General features: G+C 36.6%; 4 protein-coding genes across 4 annotated transcripts; 1 reads left to right on the forward strand and 3 right to left on the reverse strand.

Moving 5' to 3' along the window:
• The first annotated feature begins 1,543 nt into the window (after positions 1–1,543).
• Positions 1,544–3,280, forward strand: LOC132186907 (Tetratricopeptide repeat (TPR)-like superfamily protein). The gene is made up of 3 exons (XM_059601025.2): positions 1,544–2,252; positions 2,452–2,624; positions 2,957–3,280. Exons 1-3 carry the CDS (start codon positions 1,623–1,625, stop codon positions 3,105–3,107), a joined length of 954 nt encoding a protein of 317 aa, XP_059457008.2. The 5' UTR covers positions 1,544–1,622; the 3' UTR covers positions 3,108–3,280.
• A 3,342-nt stretch (positions 3,281–6,622) lies between these two features.
• Positions 6,623–9,302, reverse strand: LOC132187993 (G-type lectin S-receptor-like serine/threonine-protein kinase SD2-5). Its single transcript, XM_059602415.2, has 2 exons — positions 7,733–9,302; positions 6,623–7,542 (listed from the first exon to the last, which is right to left on the reverse strand). Exons 1-2 carry the CDS (start codon positions 9,300–9,302, stop codon positions 6,623–6,625), a joined length of 2,490 nt encoding a protein of 829 aa, XP_059458398.2.
• Positions 9,303–10,602: 1,300 nt separating this feature from the next.
• On the reverse strand, positions 10,603–13,903 carry LOC132188322 (G-type lectin S-receptor-like serine/threonine-protein kinase SD2-5). The gene is made up of 2 exons (XM_059602745.2): positions 11,865–13,903; positions 10,603–11,608 (listed from the first exon to the last, which is right to left on the reverse strand). The coding sequence occupies exons 1-2, from the start codon at positions 13,492–13,494 to the stop codon at positions 10,812–10,814; spliced, it is 2,427 nt and encodes an 808-aa protein (XP_059458728.2). The 5' UTR covers positions 13,495–13,903; the 3' UTR covers positions 10,603–10,811.
• A 2,928-nt stretch (positions 13,904–16,831) lies between these two features.
• Positions 16,832–20,375, reverse strand: LOC132188695 (G-type lectin S-receptor-like serine/threonine-protein kinase SD2-5). Its single transcript, XM_059603223.2, has 2 exons — positions 20,291–20,375; positions 16,832–19,454 (listed from the first exon to the last, which is right to left on the reverse strand). Exon 2 carries the CDS (start codon positions 19,398–19,400, stop codon positions 16,965–16,967), a length of 2,436 nt encoding a protein of 811 aa, XP_059459206.2. The 5' UTR covers positions 19,401–19,454; positions 20,291–20,375; the 3' UTR covers positions 16,832–16,964.
• Between the last annotated feature and the right edge of the window lie 229 nt (positions 20,376–20,604).

The raw sequence follows: 20,604 nt of genomic DNA on the forward strand, positions 1-20,604 counted from the left end.
TAGAATAAAAGACTAACAAAAAAACCTAATAAAAGACTGAAAGATAAGATAAACCTTGAATTTCAATCTACATCAATAATCTAAGCCCCTATTTTCTCAAAATAGTGTGAGTTATTTTAATGCCCACAAGACAAATTTATGCTTGTTTTAGATAGTTATATGGCTAGTATGGTCCCTGTATGTCATGAACAGACCTGTAAAAACAAGTAATTTTTTTGTATAAAACAAATTAATAAATCAAAAACAAAAATTAAAAGAAAAAGAGGGAGCTGACGGCTGGGAACTACTTACTTGGTGGGGGTGAGGGTTTATCCCCTGTTAGATAAGGGATGGCAACTTTGTTAGGTAAGGGGTGGCAACTGCTAACAAAGAGGGGTGATCTCCCCTCACAATTCCTTTGTCTAAGAGACGACCATTCTTAGGCTTCGTTTGATAAACGATTTTGTTTTGGTTTTGGTTCGATACTGTAGCAGGAAGTGATTGATGTGAAAAAAGGTAAAAATGGTTTTTTTTTTAAAAAGTGAAAAAATAAAAATATTTGGTATGGAAAAATGAAATTTTTTTATTTTATAATGATTTTTTTATTTGAATAATAATAAAAAATGATTGATATGATGTAAAAAGTAAGAATATTAAAAAAATAAAAAAGTGTGATGAATAGTGTAGAGCCAAAAACATGGCAAAATCGTTTATCAAACGATGCCTTAGAGTGCGATGGCTTTTCTCACAATTCCTTTATGTAACGGGTGGTTACTCACTGTAAGGAGTAGCTTTTCCTTGGCCTTTTCTCTCTATATAGCAATTACTCATCATAAGAGATTAAAGGTCACGTAATATTAATTAATTGGTATATATATATAATTAGATGAAATATATTGCTGAAGAGACTTACTTAAAATTATAGGAAAACTTAATTATAGCCATAATTGTCAAGATTGAAAACACAGCTAAATTAAAATAGTATTTATATTTAAATAAAGTTGATTGAGAAGTGTTACAGATTCATCACTTTCTCTTGTCTATATCTTTTAATCTCACATATTCAATTGGTAGAAACCAAACATTTATCAATTTGATTTTTCGGTATCATATAAACATATCTAAGCGGAGATTGGTCATTCATAACATTCTGTGACAGCAGTGTGAGCTATACAATTCCTCAACGTCGTCACTTTCTTCGTTCCAAGCAAGTACGCATCAAACAGTGTAGAGCATGATGGAGAAGGCTAACCAGAGAGTGATGTCATTTTGTCACTTCCAAAACCAATTCTGGACCGTCCACTCTCCTACCCAAAACGCAAAATAAAAATAAAGTGGCAGAGGTGGGTCCGCATAACACGTGGGATATAGCCAGGTGTCAGTCCCTCAGAGGTAGTCAGCATGCACTATGAACTCCTCGCTTATCTGGCGCGGACAGCGCATACCAACCCACGAGCGCTGGCCACTGCAATTTGTCCTTTACTAATTACTACTAGAGTCTAATCGTACGGACCATATTGATTTTTTTTTTATTCACACTTCCTATAAAATGCAACTCTCTCTGCTCTTAGCTGCTGAACCATAGGAGGTTTTCTTCCTCTATAATCTCTAATCTCTCTCCCTTTCTGAAATCATAGAAAATCATGCTTCTGAGAAGCGCCTCTGCACCAATCTTGAATTCGTGGCTACCCCAGTACTGCAAGGATTCATCATCCCCAGAGACTGAACAAGTTCACCAGCTTTCAAGAACCAGATCAGTTTCTTTTACGGCATCTTTTCATCCTTCTCCTTCTGATGAATCGACGAAGAAGGTAACCCAAGCCTTGCAAGAAGCAGAATTTCAAACCCCACCAAAGCCCAAGAAAACGAACCCCATATCTCGCCCCCACAAAAAACAACCAAAAATCACGGTCGAAGAAGTGGAGGAAGAAAAAGAGCTAAAACCCAATTCGGTGTTGTCATCATCTTCAATCCGGAGACTTTTTTCAAGCTCTGGGTTGGGTGAGAGTGTTGTGGGTGAAGAAGGATGTGCTGCGGGGAAGAATGATTGTGTGTTGCAGACTCTGGTAGGGGGTGGTGGAAATGGGAGTGTTGGTGGTGGTTGTGGTGGCAGAGGATCAGATGGTGGAGATGGAGAGGATAATGGTGGGTCTGGATCTTTTGAAGGTAATAATCATGGGAGTGATAAAACCGACGTTTATTACCAGAAGATGATTGAAGCAAATCCTGGCAATGCGCTTCTTCTTGGAAACTATGCAAAGTTTTTAAAAGAGGTCAGTAATTTGCTAATTTTCTAAAATCTTTGATTTTTTGAATCCTTTCTTTGTTTGGTTGCTAGGGAAAATGAAGGAAATGATCATTTAATAATTGTTTAGAATACTTGCCCTGATAGGCCATCTATTGCTGCCAAATTCTTTTGTGAAGAAAAGTTTTGGTTTGGAATCTTGCTGATATCCTTCAATTTGAAAATAGGTTCGTGGAGATTTTGCTAAAGCAGAAGAGTATTTTGGGAGAGCAATTTTGGCTAATCCAAGTGATGGAAATGTTTTAGCTCTCTATGCTGATTTGATCTGGCAAACAAAAAGGGATGCCGATCGAGCCGAGAGTTATTTTGATCAAGCTGTTAAAACTGCCCCAGATGATTGGTAAGAAAGACAGCTCCTTGATCATATTTCAACTTATCTACCTTTGATTTTGTTTAATTTGTTTAGAACTGTCTAGTTTAGATTAATTTGTTTTTGAAGTTGTTGAATACAAAGCTTTTGATCAAGTGCTTCAGTTCATGCATTCAACTCGTTTGATGGAATTTCTCAACCAAACTACTGCTTTAAATGGATTCTTCCAAGTGAATTTTGTTCAATATAAGTTGATGATCATAATATGGCTCCTGAGGAGTTTTCTGTTCTTGATCTGTACTTTTCCAAGTGTGGCTGTCTTATAAAAGTTAGTTCTAAAGATTGATGTTGTCTGTTTGCAGTTATGTCTTAGCTTCATATGCTCGGTTTCTTTGGGATGCTGAAGATGAAGAGGATGAAGAGGAACGACTTGAAAGTGAATACAGCCATGCTTCTTCTGCAAATTTCTTCCAAGGAGCTTCTCACCATCCTCCTTTGACTGCAGCTACTTAGTCTCCACTCTTCAATAAACCGTCTTTGCCTCCTGCTGTGAAATAGCTCGAGTAACATAGTAGCTAAGAAATAACATTTCCCCTTTTTTGTAATTTTTGGGTAAGAAGTGAACGAGCCGACTGTAAATTATCAATTAACTCTATTATTAGTAAAGCAAAAATAACGTTCTTAAACCTCGTTGTACCTTCTAAATAAGGAAATATGTTTCTATGAGCCTTTTATTAGTAAAGCAAAGAAGTAATGTTACGCATCACCTCATTATTCTTTGGTCACCTCAAAGCTTATGAGTTGTGATTTTCAGAACTAAAAAATCGTTATGAGCATCTTAATAAAGGTGAAAGGTGTTGCATGCTTTGAAGTGATAGAAAATTTAGGGTTTGTCGCATCTTCGCACTTAAAATTGATATTATTTTTATGTCATATCAAAATATTATTTTTATTAAAGTAAAACTACATTTACTTTTAATTTTTTACACAATTTTTTTTACAGGCGGCTGTAAAACTGTTAAAGTAATATGATTAAATAATTAAATTTATCTTTTCTTATAAGTTTAAGCTTTTGAGATAATTGATAAATTTAACAAAAATTATTATTAAATACGAGATGGATTTTTGATTTAATGGGTGTGAAAAAATTGTATAATAAAAATTATAGTATATGTAGCATTTCACTTTTCATTATCTCATATCACTCAAAAGCCTATGTGGCTTGGTCCTTCGACTAAAAAGTTAATTTTTATACACCAAATGCTATGAGCATCTTAATGGAAGGGTCTGATTGTGAAAGGTGTTGTTTTACGGGGACCAAGAATTTGAAATTTGTCGTTTCACAACACTTTAAATTATTTTCATCTTTATGTCAAATCATTAGTTTGAACTCCCTTTTCCCTTTGTATTTAAAAAATAAAATAAAGAAATAGATCTCATATATTAGCCAACAACCCAACCTGAAGCTTCATAAAGAGATATCAGTTTAATTGTGCTTTTGAGTCTGGGGAGCAAGAAATATTTTACTACCAAACCCATTAAGCAGCTTGAAATAAAGCTCTCCAGGTTTTATTTTTTATTTTTTATTATATTTGTGAGTAATTAAGCTCTCCGTGTTGTAATTATTGCCAACAATTTTTGATACCACTCGTGAATTCGACATGAACACAACACAAAATTAATAAGTCAAAATTGAGAGAAGTAACTAATTTAATTAAATGAGTCATATTATGATTGACTTATATAATCTTATATCTATACCATGATAGCATTCAACTTGTTTTTGTTCTCTCTATTTGGGATTTGTTTGGTTTCATTGAATGAGATCTCCTACTTGGTTCATATCATTCTAAGAGTGGTCCTAGATTTCCACCCACACTCTCAAAATAAGAAAAAAAAAATGGCAGCCAAAACTTGCAGGAATGGGAAACTTCCAAAAAAAAAAAATCGACCTGATCAACATCAACCAAAAATATCCAAGTTGGGGAAAAAAAGCGGGCGGCTGAGCAAGTGGGGCGGGCGTCCAATTGAATCCTGTAAACAATCTTTCTCTCTCTCATCAGCCCTACAAAGCACTAGATATTCTTTCTTTGTGGCCTTAAATTTTAATTACCCAATCACTTTCTTTTCTTTCTTCTGACAGTGAGAAGCTGATATCATGCTTCATATTTGTTTAATCTTTTTTGTGTTTGTCTCTTGTCATTATAAGGTGTGGAGTGGAGGTCCTGAGACATATTGTCATGATTCAAGCCATGCCATCAATTATTATAAGAGTGCCCTGTTGCATGGTTGGAATGGTTCCTATGTTTGCACCCATAAGAGATGATTTTTTATTCAAAGAGTCAAGACTACCGAAATCTTTGAAACCCATTTATATTATCTTGTATTTTTCAATTCTAAAATTTTGCTTTTCACCTTCAAGCTTTGGCCAATCGATGGCTTTTGTCTAATTTTTTACCCAAAAATGTTTCAAAGGGTCTCTGAAGTTTCGCCGTTTATCAAATTGCTCACTAAAGTTAAAAGTTATCCCCTAAAGTTCGAACTGTTATCAAATAACTCTTTTTGTTTCAGTTTTGTTTGGTTTTTATTGGTGCTGAGGCCATGTCCAATCGAAAGAAGGCACGTGTCCATACCATCTAATCAATATGCTTACATCATATTACATCATATGCATACTACACTAGATTGCCACTTGCAAAATTTTGTCACACCCCAATTTTAAAGTGGCATCAAGATATAAATATTGTATTTTCAAATAAATAGTACTATTAATGATTATTTATTTATGTTTTATTGCTCCGGATTTAAACTCTTGGTTAAATCCGGAGCAATACAATTTTTATTAGTAGTACTATATATTTGAAAACACAGAATTTCCATGTTGATCCCTCTTTGAAATTGGGGCATGACAAATTTGTTGAACCATAAAATAACAATATGCTAGAATACACAACAAAAAAGATTCAAAATTACCTTCAGTCATATTTGCTCAAGCGAATCAAAGAACCTCATTACAAAAACCTGACAATAATTTTGTAGAGAGGTGCCTTCTAACCTATGCCCAATAATACCTTATAGATAGAAGACACTGGCACTGTATTTATAGGCAAAAATGGGTCCGTTTGGTAAAAAATTTGAAAGTATATATATATATATATATATATATATATATATATATAATACAAATATTCAAGTAACTTTTTGACATTTTTGCTTTGAAAAAACAAGCCTAAAATTGCCTTTTGGGGTAAGCTTGAAATTGGACATAAATTAGCTACAAACTAATATAAGAGAGTGACATGTATTCCATACTTATTAAAAAAAATGTGAGATGCTCATATTATTAAAAAAAACATGTGGTTCTCATATGGTAAGGGACACATGTCACTTTATTAATTTTTGTCCCTTGGAATTGAGAGTTTTTTTTAGACAAAAACTCTATTTCTCAATGAAATTCCAAACATGTAAGCTCTGAATCGTGCTTTCATTTTTCTCCACATTCCCTTTGGTTTCAGGACAAAAACAGATTAATCCTTCCTAGAAGGTCAGGAGATTTTTTTGAATATTTTTCATTTTTTTTTTTTTTGAATAATTCAATGCTAGGTGGGGCTACATAGATAAGTTATATATTAAGCTGGAGTTTGGTATTTTGTTTTTCTGTGTGGGGGAAAGGTATGGTGACATTTGCCTTTGATTCTTTGTTATTTGAAACTGATTGAGTTGCTGATTCATTACTTCAAGCATATATCCAAGGAATCAACTCAAACCTCATTGTTCTTGACTCTCATCTTTCATGTTCAAATTAGAGAGCAACATGTCTCTTAAAACACAAACAAGAAAAAATGGTCATGATATTTCACTATGAAACCTTAGCAAGTAACTAGGGAAGTTTTTAATGAAGACACCATGAAGATCTAAAGCAATACGGTATTGACCGATTTCAACAATAAGTCTCGGATTGGCCAATTTTCGATGCCACATTATCCCAGTTGTATGCCAGTCGTATAACAGTCTATTAAATAACAATTTCATCTCGCTCCTGATAGGCGAACCGCTAAGAGGTGCGCGTCACTATAATTGTAATCAATCATTCTAGATGTGGCAGTAATCAATTCACTGCCTGATTGACCAAAATTTGAATGCTCAGATCCCAACATAGAAGAGGTTGGAGCCTGAGGTACTGCACAACGACCTTCAAGCATTTGAACAACCTTAGTCATTGATGGTCTCAACTGGGTGTCTTCTTGTATGCACCACAGTGCAACTTTGACAGCAGTGGCAACCCTTTGATCGTTTTCATAACCTTCTAGTTTTGAATCAAGAATTTCTCTTACTTTTTCTTCTTCCATCATCTTGAAGGCATAAGAAGGAAGATAGGCTCTCTCAGAACTTTGTGTTGGATCAGAATTCTTCCTTCCTCCAATGATCTCAAGCAAGAGCATTCCATAGCTATATACATCACTCTTCTCTGATATGGCATAGTTAAAGATCCATTCTGGTGCAAGGTACCCTCTTGTGCCCCTCAGCTGTGTACATACAAGGCTTTGCTCTTTGTCCATAAGCTTAGCCAAACCAAAATCTGAGATTTTTGCAACATAATTATCATCCAGGAGAACATTTTCTGGTTTTATATCACAGTGGACAATCTTCACTTCACACTCCTCATGGAGATAAGCCAATCCCTTTGCTGTACCCACTGCAATGTTGAATCTTGCATCCCAATCCAACATGTGACGCCCGTCTTCATCATTATTATTGAAAATCCAACTATCTAAAGATCCTTTACCCATGTACTCATAGGCAAGAAGCTGATGATTTCCCTCAGCACAGAAGCCTTTGAGCTGCACCAGATGGACATGGTGGATACTCCCAATAAGACTAACTTCAGCTCTGAACTCTTTCATTCCTTGCCCAATGTGCTCCAATTGTTTCACAGCAGATAAGGTACCTGTTAGAATATAAATTAAATAAGTTTTCGGGACAAGAAGTAATTTAATATGATATTAGAACATTCAAACCATATCTTCGTGCCTCACTAATTAATGGGAAGTTTGAGTCCATACGTGTTGAAGAGTGTTAGAATAAAATTAATTTATTAAATTATTAAGTTTTTGAAATAAATAGTGGTTTAACGGTACCATCAGAGAGCACACCAAGGTAGACTGAACCAAACCCTCCTTCACCAAGCTTGATAGAGAAGTTATTAGTTGCTCTGTGAAGATCACTATAACTGAAACGAACTGGCATTGCTTGAAGACTGTCCAAAAGATTATTGTCTTCTAAAGTGTCCTGGGAAGTTTCCAATATTATCTTGCTTTTGCGGTGGTACAAGAATGCAGCAAAAATAAGACCAACAATAGCCAGAACAGTTGCAAAGACAATGATCACAATGACCAGAATGTTCCTTCCTGTTCTGCTTTTTTCTCTTGCAGGACTTACCCCTCCATCTCCATTACTTAAGACCTTGATATAAGAAAAATAACCAGCAGAGCCTGGTTCAGCCTGTTGCAAGCTTCCTATCTGGTCAAAGAGAAAGCAACTTCCAGAACTGCTTTCAAAGAACAGAACAAGGCAGGCGCAGTTTGCAAGGCAAGCCTGTTTGCAAGCATATAGATCAGATTTCAAAAAGGGTGTAACAAACCCAAGTGCAAAATAATCGAGCTTCTCGCCAACATATAAAAGCTGATCTGCTGAGCTTTTGGAGCCATTACAGGTTGAGATAATCCGAGGCTTGCAACTAAATTGAGAGCTGAGAATAGAAGGGCATTTGCATTGGCTTTGGCTGTTCACATAGCACACATAATATGGATCACAAGGTTCAGGAATGCTGCAAGAACTTTGTGGTATTCTAATGGCCTCAGGAGTAACAGATTGCCCCATTTGAAGATTGTAGAATGAGATTGAGCCATCTGAGCCTAAAATAGCAGCCCACGTGGCATTCAATTGATCAGAATGGTTGGTGAAGATGAACTGCCACAGTAAGGCTCCCCATTGATCATAGAAATTCCATGAATTGGACATCAAAGATGCAGAGTAAACCTTGCCAGTTGCATTGTTTTTGGTTTTCCGGCTGTCATCTGCTATAGACCAATAGATTTGTGGAGTACTCCCATATCTGGCATACAAGACCAAAGTGCCTGGCATGATTTCAAGATAATGAGACAAGTTATTGCGGTTGGGAGTACTTTTTAGCTGCATTCCTTCCACGAATTGCTGGCCGAGTAAAAGGGTATCTGTGGGATGGCTAAAACTCTGCCAGAGAATCTTTCCATTGTCACCAAGCAAAACCAAGTTTCCGGAATCCTGCAATACAATTGCTGTAGCTCCTTCTCCGGCTGTGTTTGTAGACCAAGCCACACCACCCTTCTTGCCTTCCAAGTAAACATTCCCATTTTTGCCAAACACAAAATTCTCAGAACCGGTAACCAATGAGCCTATGTTAGCAGTCCAGACCACTTTGGAGCTATATATGTGAATGATTACTAGAGAAAACATAGTCATGACATCATCGTTATCTGGGGTATCGTGGAAGCCGAAAGCGAATCCTGAGTTGTTGGATAAGAGGAATTGCCCGCTGTGCTCGACCCAAACCATCTGAGATGTTTGGAATCCTGGATATATCTGGCCGATATTTGGAGTGATAGCAGAACAGGTTTGTAACAAAAGGATGAGACAGAAACACTGGGTTCTAAATTGGAACAAGTCCATAAAGAAAGATGATGCAGATCAATGATTGTATGTGAAGCAAAAAAAGAAGAAAAAAAAAAAAGAAGAATCCTTGGTGACAGTTGATGGGTTTTCTTGGCTTAGCAGTACAAAAAAATAGCCATTAGAGGTAGGGAGCAGAAGATGATAGGAGTGACCTCATTGTTTGTTAACCAGAAAAGCAGATGGATGGATCTTGGCCTTTTCCTTGATTCCCAGAAGGGATGAGATGACTTTGCTAATGCTTTCAGCTGCCCTTCCTATAATTAATGGTTGTCAAAAGGTTAGGAGGCTAAAACCTTTGCTTCCAAGAGCACTTCACCGTCTTATTTTATTCACATCATGACATGCGGGAGTGTATCTATAACATATTACAGCTCTGAGGCCGGCGTGGCTCCCACTAGAAAGGAGATTGTTGGTTCCATGCAGTTGCAGATATGAGTGATTAACATGGACGTGGAATGAAACTTTTCTTTTCTCACAATAATGTTCTATCTATTGTATACTTTACTATGAAAGTGACACTATAGATTAGTTTTTTTATTTTAAATTTTTGATAACGTGCGAATCATCTCTGATCATGCTACCCCAATACCTCTTTCTTAATTTTCTTCCTTTCACTCTCTCTCTGCAAAGTGGGTAATGGTCATTAATGAAAGAATTTATCTCTTTTTGGACAATATAGGTAATGGAGGCCAATAATTTGAGCACTATTTTGTTACCGTTATAACTATTATACAACTGGGGCGATGTGACAATAAAAATCAGTACTTAGCTTTTTTTTTTTTTTTTTTTAATTGTTGATCTATAGGCTTACACCATCAAATTGTATAGCAGTCGTATAATAGTCTACTAAATAGCATTATTCTTTGAACAACACAAGATCCAGACGTCCCGGCAACATAATGCACGTCCTGCCCTTAACTTTGCAGGCTATAACTACAGAGAAACTCAAACCAGCCAACAATCATAATTGGTGCTGGTCTTTTTAATTCCATTTTCCAGTGCTATTTTCATGGTCTGCTGAAGTAGGACATCATGATTTCTTGCTAATAAGTTTAATTAGTGCTGTGATAGTGGGGGAGAGAATCTTAACCCATGAATGAGTCCCCAAAGCTCAGAGTAACGTGAGTCCCCAACAAGTGCCGACTTTTATGTCCCCAGTTGACAGTTGACCCTATTTTTTATTTTGTAATTCATTGCAAACTTCCATCACTATGCACGAATTTTCTTCTTCCTTTTATTTAATTGATATTACTGAGCAGCAGCAACATCTTCAATATCAGTATAGAAGCTTCCAGGAATATTTCTAGATTCAAACAACAATCAAAACCATACATTTTTGAGCAAATAGAAGATAGCTGTCTCCACAGGTGGTCAGAAAACCAACCAAGATAAGCAAATCTTGAGATCTAATACAAATGAATCAGTACAAAACTTTGAAGTTTCATGACTCTGCCAAGATACAGAGGACAAAAATGAAAATCTCCTATAACAAAACATTTGCTTTTATCATCTTGGTCCCGATAAGCGAATATCCGACATGGCTACATCACTGAAATAATCATTAAGTGCTGCTGATGAAGTAGCCCCTTGACTGCTCCATTTAAAGAAACATGACGGAGAACCCGATTGAGATGACGTTGGAGGCGGCGGCACAGCACAAGAACCTTCAAGCATTTGCACTACTTTAGTCATTGCAGGTCTTATATGCATATTGTCTTGTATACACCACAATGCAACTTTGATAGCAGTGACTACACTTTCATCTTTTTCATCCATCTCTAGCTCTGTATCAAGAATTTCTTCCAGTTTTCCTTCTTCCAACATCTTGTAGGCGTAAGAAGGGAAATGGGCTTTCTCTGAACAATCTTTTGAATCGTAATTCTTCCTTCCCCCAATAATCTCAAGCAACACCATGCCATAGCTGTAGACATCACTTTTCTCTGATATGGCAAAGTTTGTAATCCATTCGGGTGCAAGGTACCCTCTTGTACCCCTCAGCGTTGTATATACAATGCTCTGCTCCCGGTTCATTAGCTTTGCCAAGCCAAAGTCTGAAACTTTTGCAACAAAATTATCATCAAGAAGAACATTTTCTGGTTTTATATCACAGTGGACAATCTTCACTTCACACTCCTCATGGAGATAAGCCAAGGCCTTTGCTGTTCCCAAAGCAATATTAAATCTTGTATCCCAATCCAACAAGTCATGACCCTCTTCATTCTTGTTGAAGATCCACTTATCTAATGACCCATTTTCCATGTACTCATAGACAAGAAGCCAGTGAGGCCCTTCAGCACAAAATCCTGTTAAAATATAAATTAAACAATTAAATTAACCATCTCTTAACAGCTTAAGTTTTTTCAATAATTGTAGAGTCAAAAGTCTTGAGTTTGAACTTTGTCTTCGTCATTCACCTCTCATTTCAATTAAATATTTCACATGTTGAGCATCAATAATTAAGGGAGAGTTTGAGTTCACATGTAATGGAAAGTGTTAAAATATAAATTAACTATTTTCTAACGGTTTGAATTTTTGAGATAAGTAGTGATTTAACAAAACCTTTGAGCTTCACCAAATGCATATGATGGATACTTCCAATAGTAGTAACTTCAGCTTTAAACTCTTTGGTTCCCTGCCCGGAGCTCTCCAACTTTTTTACAGCCACTTGTGTACCATCTGGGAGCACACCAATGTAGACTGAGCCAAACCCTCCTTCACCAACCTTTGTAGAGAAGTTCTTGGTTGCCCTGCAAAGATCACCATAGCTGAAACGAAGAGGCATCCCAGGAAGATTGTCCAAGAAATTATCCTCTTCTGAATCTTCTACAGGATATTGCAGTAATATCTTCTTTTTATGGTACCAGTATCCTGCATAAAGCAGAGTAGAGACAACCATGACAGTTGCAAAAATTATGACCATGGTTAAAAGAATCCGCTTTCTTTCATTGCTTGCAGGACTTCCGTCCTTTGAAACTTTCATATATGAAATATAACCAGTAGAGCCCATGTCAGACCTTTGCAGACTTCCTATCTGGTCAAACAGAAAGCAACTCCCAGAACTTCTTTCAAAGAACAGCACAAGGCAAGAACAATTTCCTAGGCATACTTCTTTGCATGCAACTAGATGGGAGGATTTCAACGAGGGTGTAACAAAGCCAAGTGCAAAATAGTTAAGCTCTTCGCCAATGTATAGAAGCTCTACAGAACTCTTGGAGCTGTTACAGGTTGAACTGACCTGAGGCTTGCAATTAGAGTGAGAGCTGAGAAGTGAAGGGCATTGGCATCTGCTTTCAAAATAACAAACGTAATATGGATCACAAGGCTCAGGAGTGCTGCAGGAACTTTGTGGTATTCTGATTGCCTCAGGAAAAACTGACTTCCCCTTTTGAAGATTATAGAATGAGAGAGACCCATCAGAGCCTAAAACAGCAGCAAAGAAGGCATTCCATCCAGGGTTTTTGGAGAAGACAAACTGCCAAAGTAAGGTTTTATTTTGATCATAGAAATTCAAGGAATTGGACCCCAGACTCACTGAATGAGCCTTGCTGCTGACATTGTTGTTGGTTTTCCGGCTGTCATTTGTTATGGACCAATAAAATTGTGGGATTTCAAAACCTGCTGACAGGACTAAATCACCTGACCTGAATTCAAGATAGTGAGACAGGTTATTGTGGTTGGGAAAACTTCTGAGCTGCATTCCTTCCAAGAATATCTGACCAGGCAAAAGGGTATCAGTAGGATGGCTAAAACTCTGCCATAGAATTCTTCCACCATCCCCAAGCAATACCAAGTTTCCTGTATTGAGCAATTCCATGGCAGTAGCTGTTTCTCCCGCAGTGTTTGTAGACCAAACCACACTATTCCCACGTTCCAAGTAAATGTTCCCATTTTCTCCAAACACAAAGTCATCACTATTTTGAACCAAAAAGCCTCTATTAGCAGTCCAAACAACTTTGGAACTGGGTATGTGAATGATAACAAGTAGAAACAATGTGACATCCACACTGGTATAGAAGCCGAAACCGAAATTCGAGTTGTTGGACAGCAGAAATATGCCTTTGTTGTCAATATATACCGTCTGAGACGCTTGGAAACCAGGATATATGCGGCCAAGACGTTGAATACTAGCAACGCATGTCTCAAACAGGAGGAAACAAAGAAAAAAGGTTCTAAATTGGAACAAACCCATAATTCTCTATAACTGAATCAATTGATTGAGCTTGGCTAAATAAGTGAACAAAATCTAAAACTTTCAAGTGCTTGGGAAAATTTAGTTGTAGAGCTACAAAATTCAAAATATGTAAATGGGGAGAGAGATTGATAGCCAGCCACAAGATGAGTTTTTTATATTCAAAAAGCTCAAATATAAATTGTCTGACTGCCAAAAATAATCCTGTTACAAGTTCTACTTGTGGTATTCAAATACTACCAACTCTAACTTATATGCTTGAAGCAAAACAATACAGAGCAAAAAACAAACAAGAAATGAAAAAATTCCTTGGCGATTGTTGATGGGTTTTCTTTGCTTAACAGTATCAAAAATTACAATCTGAGGTAAAGCAACAATGGAGCTTCACATTGCCATCAATGAAGGGAAAAAGAAAATTTAAAATGACCCAGAAAAAAAAAAGAAAAAAGAATAAAGAGCCATGACTAACCTCATTCCTTGATTCAGTTAGAGAAACAAATGGATTTAGAAAGATGGGCTCTTGGCTTCTTCTTTTGGGGTGTAAAAGGAATTAAATGAATCATCAGTCCCTCTCTGTCTCTGTCTCTATCTCTCTATATTTATATGCAAGGTGGAGACTGTGACACACGCACCCACAGGTTATGAATAATGTTGACACAATTCCAAACAAGTATTTCTGTGTATTAATGCCGAACATTCTTTACAGCTATTATTGCAAAGAAAAAGAAAAAGAAATGAAGATGCTCTCTGGCTCAGCTAGTCAGCAGCCTTCTATGTCTTTTCCAGGACACTAAAGTGTCACCAAATATATCTTAAAGGGTAGGTGAGTAAACAGTAAACAGAGTGTTTGTTTGGGCTGAAAGTTTAGATCCAGATCTGGTGAAGCTCACGTATATGATAGTGAAAAAATACCCCAACTTTATGAGATAAACAAATTACACCATTTTCACAATTATCATCATGTATGCAAGACTTCAATGTGGCATCCAATTTTGACCAAAAAAAAAAAAAAAAAAAAGGAATTTTCTTCAAACTTTATGGAGAATGAATGTTCCCCCCTACCTTCTTGGCTGCAGCCTATTATCCTATTCAAGGTACAGCCGTATTCGCAGTTTTTGAGTACATAAATTACTTCCAAAACATGGAGAGAAAAAAACAAAGTCGGATTTGGCTTTCTCCTACTAAGTTGCACGCCACTCATCATTGTTAAGAGCTTAGTTGTAATTTGTGTATATTCTTAAATTTAAGTCGCAACCATGTTATAGACACGAACTATATAGGAAATTAGCTTCTAAATATTGTTTATGTTGGAAGATATTATAGAATAAAGAGAAAAAAAAAAATACGAAGTCTTGGAATTTTAAAGCTCAATCACAAAGACAGTATTTTTAGAACATGTTTTGTCTTCTAAATGCTAAGCGACTCGACAAAATAGTTCTCACGATACAATGATGTTCAAATGTTACTTTATAATAACATTTTCTAGAGCAACAAGAAACACCTTTACGAAGAACATAATATGAAAGAGATATGTAGGAGAATAGAAAGAAGTTATGAGACAAATTGTAATCACAAAATCTCGTAAATTAAAACCCTGCTAACGGCTAGAAAAGTGCACTTCATAGCGCCCGAAGCTCATTGTCCTTGCACTTGACGAGTGCGGGCAGCTAACTCCCTTAGTTAATTCTTTATATTTAATCATCGTGGGACAAAACTTTTCTTCCTACATTTAAAAATTTTGGTTTGACTTGAAAGATATAAATATTTCAATCAAATGCACATAAAACTTATAGATATAGCTAGAATAGATTTTATAATTATTTAAAATACTCTTAAAGAAATCTAACAGTGTACTGTAAAGAGAAAGAAAAGGAATAATAGCAATACTTTAGAATACTAGGCCTTCAAATGCAAACAAACCCCCCACATCCTTTAAAGTGTTCAAAAGAATCAAAACACAAAATGCAGGACACCCTTTTTCGTATATTATATTACTGAGGCATTTGAGGATTCTATTTCTTTGGAGGATCACTTTAGACTTTAGTAAAACTCCAGAGGCTACAGCCATTTTGTACCTTCTTTTGCAACCATTCAACGTGTCGAAAAAAGATCAATGAATTGTCTACAACTTTTCGTACAACACAAAGATGAATGAAACATCTAAAGTGTTAAGAGAATGAAACTGATTTTGACATCAAATGGGGATCACATCAGATTTTGAATTCGAAACCCCCACTTTATTTTTTGAACTTGGAAAGAGAGACAGAGTATGTGCTTTATCGCAACCCTAGTCAATCGCTCCATGTTCTTTCCAGAAAAGACCCAAATATTCATAAAGACAACAAAGAAAAATAAATTTATTTATTTATATTACAGTTGTGAGAATTGATAAGACATTACTCTCGTATTACCCTAAAGCTGATGTGCTGGGTCCCTTCGGTTAAAAACTCATTTTCATGCATCACATGCTACGAGACATGCCACATCAGCTTTGAGATAATACAAGGGTGAAGGGTGATATATATCATTACTCAAATGATGATGATAATATTGAATAAAGTAATGTTATATATACTACTACACCCTTATTTTATCCCTATCTCATTGGATCGAGTCTTGTTAAAATAAAAAAGAAGAAAAAACTAAGGGCTAATAGGCACTACCACATCTATCTAGTGAGATGTAGGTGAGGATAAAGGTGTAGTATATAGAATTTTTCTGTTGAATATGAGTAATATTATTTAGTAAACTGATAGACGACAGTTATATAATTGGGATAGGGTGACAGTGAAAATCAACCATTATTTATATATAAGTTTTAATCCAAGAACTGATTTTTATTGCTATATCATCAAGTTGTGTGGCAATTGAATAACAATCTAATAGAAAACATTACTCATTGAGTATTGTCTACACTAAGGAAAAGAGGTTTTAAGGAAGGGAAGAAAGTGAACTACCTCTTGTTATAATTATGAGTAATGTTATATACCACATTTTTGTTATACAACCATTCTACAATGCTGATGTCGCAATTCTAACAAACCCTTAGATTTTTTTTTTATTTTTTTTTATTTTTAACAATAATTGATCCAAGAGTTAGTTGAAACTACCACATTAATATTATGAAATAGTTGTGGGATAAAAATTTAGTTTTTAACATTACCTTATAATAATAGTATAGCATAGCATAGATACCCTAAAGAAAAGAAAAGGACAAAAAAGAAAGTTGAAACATATGGAACAAAAGACTGTCTAAATACACAAATCACTTGTATAGTTGTATAGGAATGGGAATGCATGTTCACTGGCATGACTTATGAGAAGATACCACAGCCTGAAACATAAGGCAACAAATGCTACAAGTGACATTGGCCATTCATTTCATTTTGATATCAATTGAGCAGAGAACTTAGTAACATATAATTGAAACAACTGAATATATACATCTCCATTTGCAAAAATTGATTTCATTATCTTGGGCCAGATAGCCGTACATCTGAGATGGTTACCTCACTAGGGTAATCAACCAGTCCTGTTGAAGTACCCTCTTCACTGCTCCATTTGAAGAAACTTGAGTGTGAACTAATCTGAGAGGAGGTTGGGGGCGAAGGTACTGCACAAATGCCTTCAAGCATTTGGACTACTTTAGTCATCGTTGGCCTTAAATGCATTTCATCCTGTATACACCACAATGCTACTTTGATTGTAGTGGAAACCCTCTCATCTTTCTCATCAATCTCTAGCCTAGAATCAAAGACTTCTTTCACTTTTCCCTCTTCTAACATCTTGGAGGCATAAGAGGGAAAATGGGATTTCTCTGAATGATTTTCTGGATCGTAATTCTTCCTTCCTCCAATAATCTCAAGCAACACCATGCCATAGCTGAATACATCACTCTTCTCAGATATGGCATAGTTGGTTATCCATTCAGGTGCAAGGTACCCCCTTGTACCCCTTAGTGTTGTGTAGACAAGGCTTTGTTCACGGTTCATTAGCTTGGCCAAACCAAAATCGGATACTTTGGCTGCATAATTATCATCAAGAAGAACATTCTCAGGTTTTATGTCACAGTGAATAATCTTCACTTCGCACTCTTCATGGAGATAAGCTAATCCCTTAGCAGTACCCAATGCAATATTGAATCTTGTATCCCAATCCAACAGGTGACCCCCTTCATTGTTCTTAAAGATCCATTTATCCAGAGAACCTTTAGCCATGTACTCATAGACAAGAAGCCGGTGAAACCCCTCCGCGCAGAATCCTTTGAGCTTGACCAGATGGACATGATGGATACTCCCAATAATTGTAACTTCAGCTCTAAACTCCTTCTTCCCCTGCCCAATGCCCTCCAATTTTTTCACAGCCAAGCGGGTGCCATCTGGGAGCACACCAAGGTAGACCGAGCCGAACCCGCCTGCGCCTATCTTTGTAGTGAAGTTTTTGGTTGCTTGACTAAGATCAATATAACTGAAACGAGCAGGTGTCCCGGAAAGACTGCTCAAGAAATTATCTTCATCCAGGTTGTCTTGAGAATATTCCAGCAATCCTCTCTTTCTGCGGTAATACCAGAATCCCACATAAAGTAGACCAAGAATAACCAGTATGGTTGAAAGAACAATGATTACAACTGATATGCTCTTTTTTTCCTTTCTGCTTGCATGACTATTTCCACCATCTGCACCAATAGGGACCTTCATGTATGAAACGTAACCAGGAGAGCGCTCACCAGAGCGTTGCAGACTCCCTATCCGGTCAAATAGAAAGCATCTCCCAGAAGTACTTTGGAAGAACAGCACAAGGCAAGAGCAACTTGTAAGGCAAGCTTCTTGGCATGCATTTAGATTAGATTTCAAAACAGGTTGAACAAATCCAAGTGCAAAATAATTAAGCTTCTCACCAACAAATAAAAGCTCTGCTGACGTTTGGGAGCTATTACAGCTTGAGACAGTCTGAGGTTTGCAATCAAATTCAGAGCTGAGAAGCGAAGGGCATTGGCACCAGTTCCCAAAATAACACACATAATATGGATCACAAGGCTCAGGAACATTGCAGGAATTTGGTGGTATCTTAGTAGCCTCAGGAGTGGAAGCATTTCCCTTTATGAGATTATTAAACAATATTGCTCCATCCGAGCCTAAAACAGCAGCCCACAATGTATTGGGACCTGTATAGTCAGAGAAGACAAATTGCCAGAGTAGAAGTCTATTCTTATCATAGAAATTCCATGAATTGGACTCCAGAGAGACAGAATGAACGCTACCGGTGACACTGTTATTGCTTTTGCGGCTATCATTTGTTATGGACCAATAGAGTTGTGGAGTTTGATAACCAGCATACAAGACCAGGTCACCTGACCTGAATTCAAGAAAATGAGACACATTATTGCGGTTTCGAAAGCTTTGCAGCCTCATTCCTTCCTGGAACACCTGGCCAGGTAAAAGGGTATCGGTGGGATGGCTAAAACTCTGCCAAAGAATACTTTTATCCTCAGCTAGCAATACCAAGTTTCCTGAGTCCTGCAATTCCATGGCTGCAACTCTTTCCCCTGATGTGTTTGTAGACCAAACTACACCGTCCCCACTTCCCAAAAATACATTCCCATTTTTGTCAAAGACAAACTTATCAGAATTGTTGACCAGTAAGCCTCTATTGGCAGTCCAAACCACTTGGGAACTATCCAGATGAATAACTACTAGCAGAAACAATTTGGCATCCAATGCAGTGTAAAAGCCCAAAGCAAATACAGAGCGGTTGGATGACAGGAATAGTCCTTGTTTATCCGCCCATTCACTGTGAGAAGCTTGGAATCCTGGATATATCTGACCAACATGTTGATCGCTGGCAAAGCAGCTCCCAAACACAAGGAGGAGACAGAGACACAAAGTTGTGAATTGGAACAAAGCCATAAATCTCTGGAACTGCACCAATCCCCTGAGTTTGGCTAAATAAGCCCCAAATATCTGTCCACAATTTGACACCCATCAGAAACTTCAGGGCTTTGGGCAAATTAGTGTCAAAAAAACAGCGGGGTTGGAAACAAAGGAAAAAGAAAAAGAAATTGATACAATCAATATATCTTTTTGAGCTTGCCTATATGTATCAAATTCGATGGCAAAAGGAATAAGATTTATAACCCATTACAGGAATAGGATTACACATTCAAGAGAACTAAAAGATAAAGATAAACAACTTCAGGAGCAAAATGTTTACAAATTATTGAAACAAAAATAGTATAATTTTCATTTCTGTTATTTAAGGTGGGGTAGCAAATAAGAAAGATGTAAACAATATTGCAAACTCTATGTTATGTACACGAAGCAAAAGAAACATGGCAAAAAAAAAAAAAAAAAACAAAAAACAAAAGAAGTATAACCACTGAAATAAGAAGCAAAAAACTAGAAATGGAAATAATACTTGGTGATATTTAGAGTTAAACATACAGAGATAGTCCAATTACAAGTTCTTTGTGCAGTATTTAAAGCGATGCAGAAGTCAAAAATGAAAATTTGAGATATTACCACCTCTGTCTTATGTCAGTTAAGCGAAGCAAAACTGAGCAAACATATAAACTAGAAATCAAGAAAATCCTTGGCGAACTGATTATTGATGGGTTTCTTTGCTCAACACTAGAAACATTATAACCAGGTTAAACGCACAAGTCTTCATAGCTATCAAAGAACAGAAAAATAATGGATTCTTTGTGTGTGTGTGTGTTCTTCTATAACGATTTCATTCATCACAAAAAAAAAAAAAAAAAAAAAAAGGCTTGGAGATGAAGTATAGAGACGCGACAAACCTCATTCCTTGATGTTGTTACAGAAAAGAATGGATTCAAGGAGATGGGTTCCTTGCTATTTCCATGGTTTTTGACTGTAGATGTAAAAGATGAATCTTCAGTGTTTCTTTGAATCTGCAAACTAGAGAGAGAGAGAGAGAGAGAGAGAGAGTAGTTAGCAGCCTTGGCAAGTAATGAAAATTGCTGGATACAAATCGCTCTTTATTTACACTCAAACTCAATGCTTTTCAGCTGTCCTTTTAGATTTTTTCTGTGGTCATACGTTGGCATTCTTGTCCCAAATCCCATGTGCCCACGTTATTGATTTTTTTTCT

The sequence above is a fragment of the Corylus avellana genome, chromosome 6 (assembly GCF_965113065.1).
Source record: "Corylus avellana chromosome 6, dhCorAvel1.hap1.2, whole genome shotgun sequence".
NCBI classification, from domain to species: Eukaryota; Viridiplantae; Streptophyta; class Magnoliopsida; order Fagales; family Betulaceae; genus Corylus; species Corylus avellana.

Excerpts from the sequence above, each read along its gene's own strand:
- LOC132186907 (XM_059601025.2), top strand. The coding sequence starts at position 1,623 with ATGCTTCTGAGAAGCGCCTCTGCACCAATCTTGAATTCGTGGCTACCC. Across the intron at positions 2,253-2,451 it reads ATGCAAAGTTTTTAAAAGAG|GTTCGTGGAGATTTTGCTAA; the intron begins GTCAGTAATTTG and ends ATTTGAAAATAG. Across the intron at positions 2,625-2,956 it reads AAAACTGCCCCAGATGATTG|TTATGTCTTAGCTTCATATG; the intron begins GTAAGAAAGACA and ends GTCTGTTTGCAG.
- LOC132188322 (XM_059602745.2), bottom strand. The coding sequence starts at position 13,494 with ATGGGTTTGTTCCAATTTAGAACCTTTTTTCTTTGTTTCCTCCTGTTT. Across the intron at positions 11,609-11,864 it reads GCATTTGGTGAAGCTCAAAG|GATTTTGTGCTGAAGGGCCT; the intron begins GTTTTGTTAAAT and ends ATATTTTAACAG.
- LOC132187993 (XM_059602415.2), bottom strand. The coding sequence starts at position 9,302 with ATGGACTTGTTCCAATTTAGAACCCAGTGTTTCTGTCTCATCCTTTTG. Across the intron at positions 7,543-7,732 it reads CCTTGGTGTGCTCTCTGATG|GTACCTTATCTGCTGTGAAA; the intron begins GTACCGTTAAAC and ends ATATTCTAACAG.
- LOC132188695 (XM_059603223.2), bottom strand. The coding sequence starts at position 19,400 with ATGGCTTTGTTCCAATTCACAACTTTGTGTCTCTGTCTCCTCCTTGTG.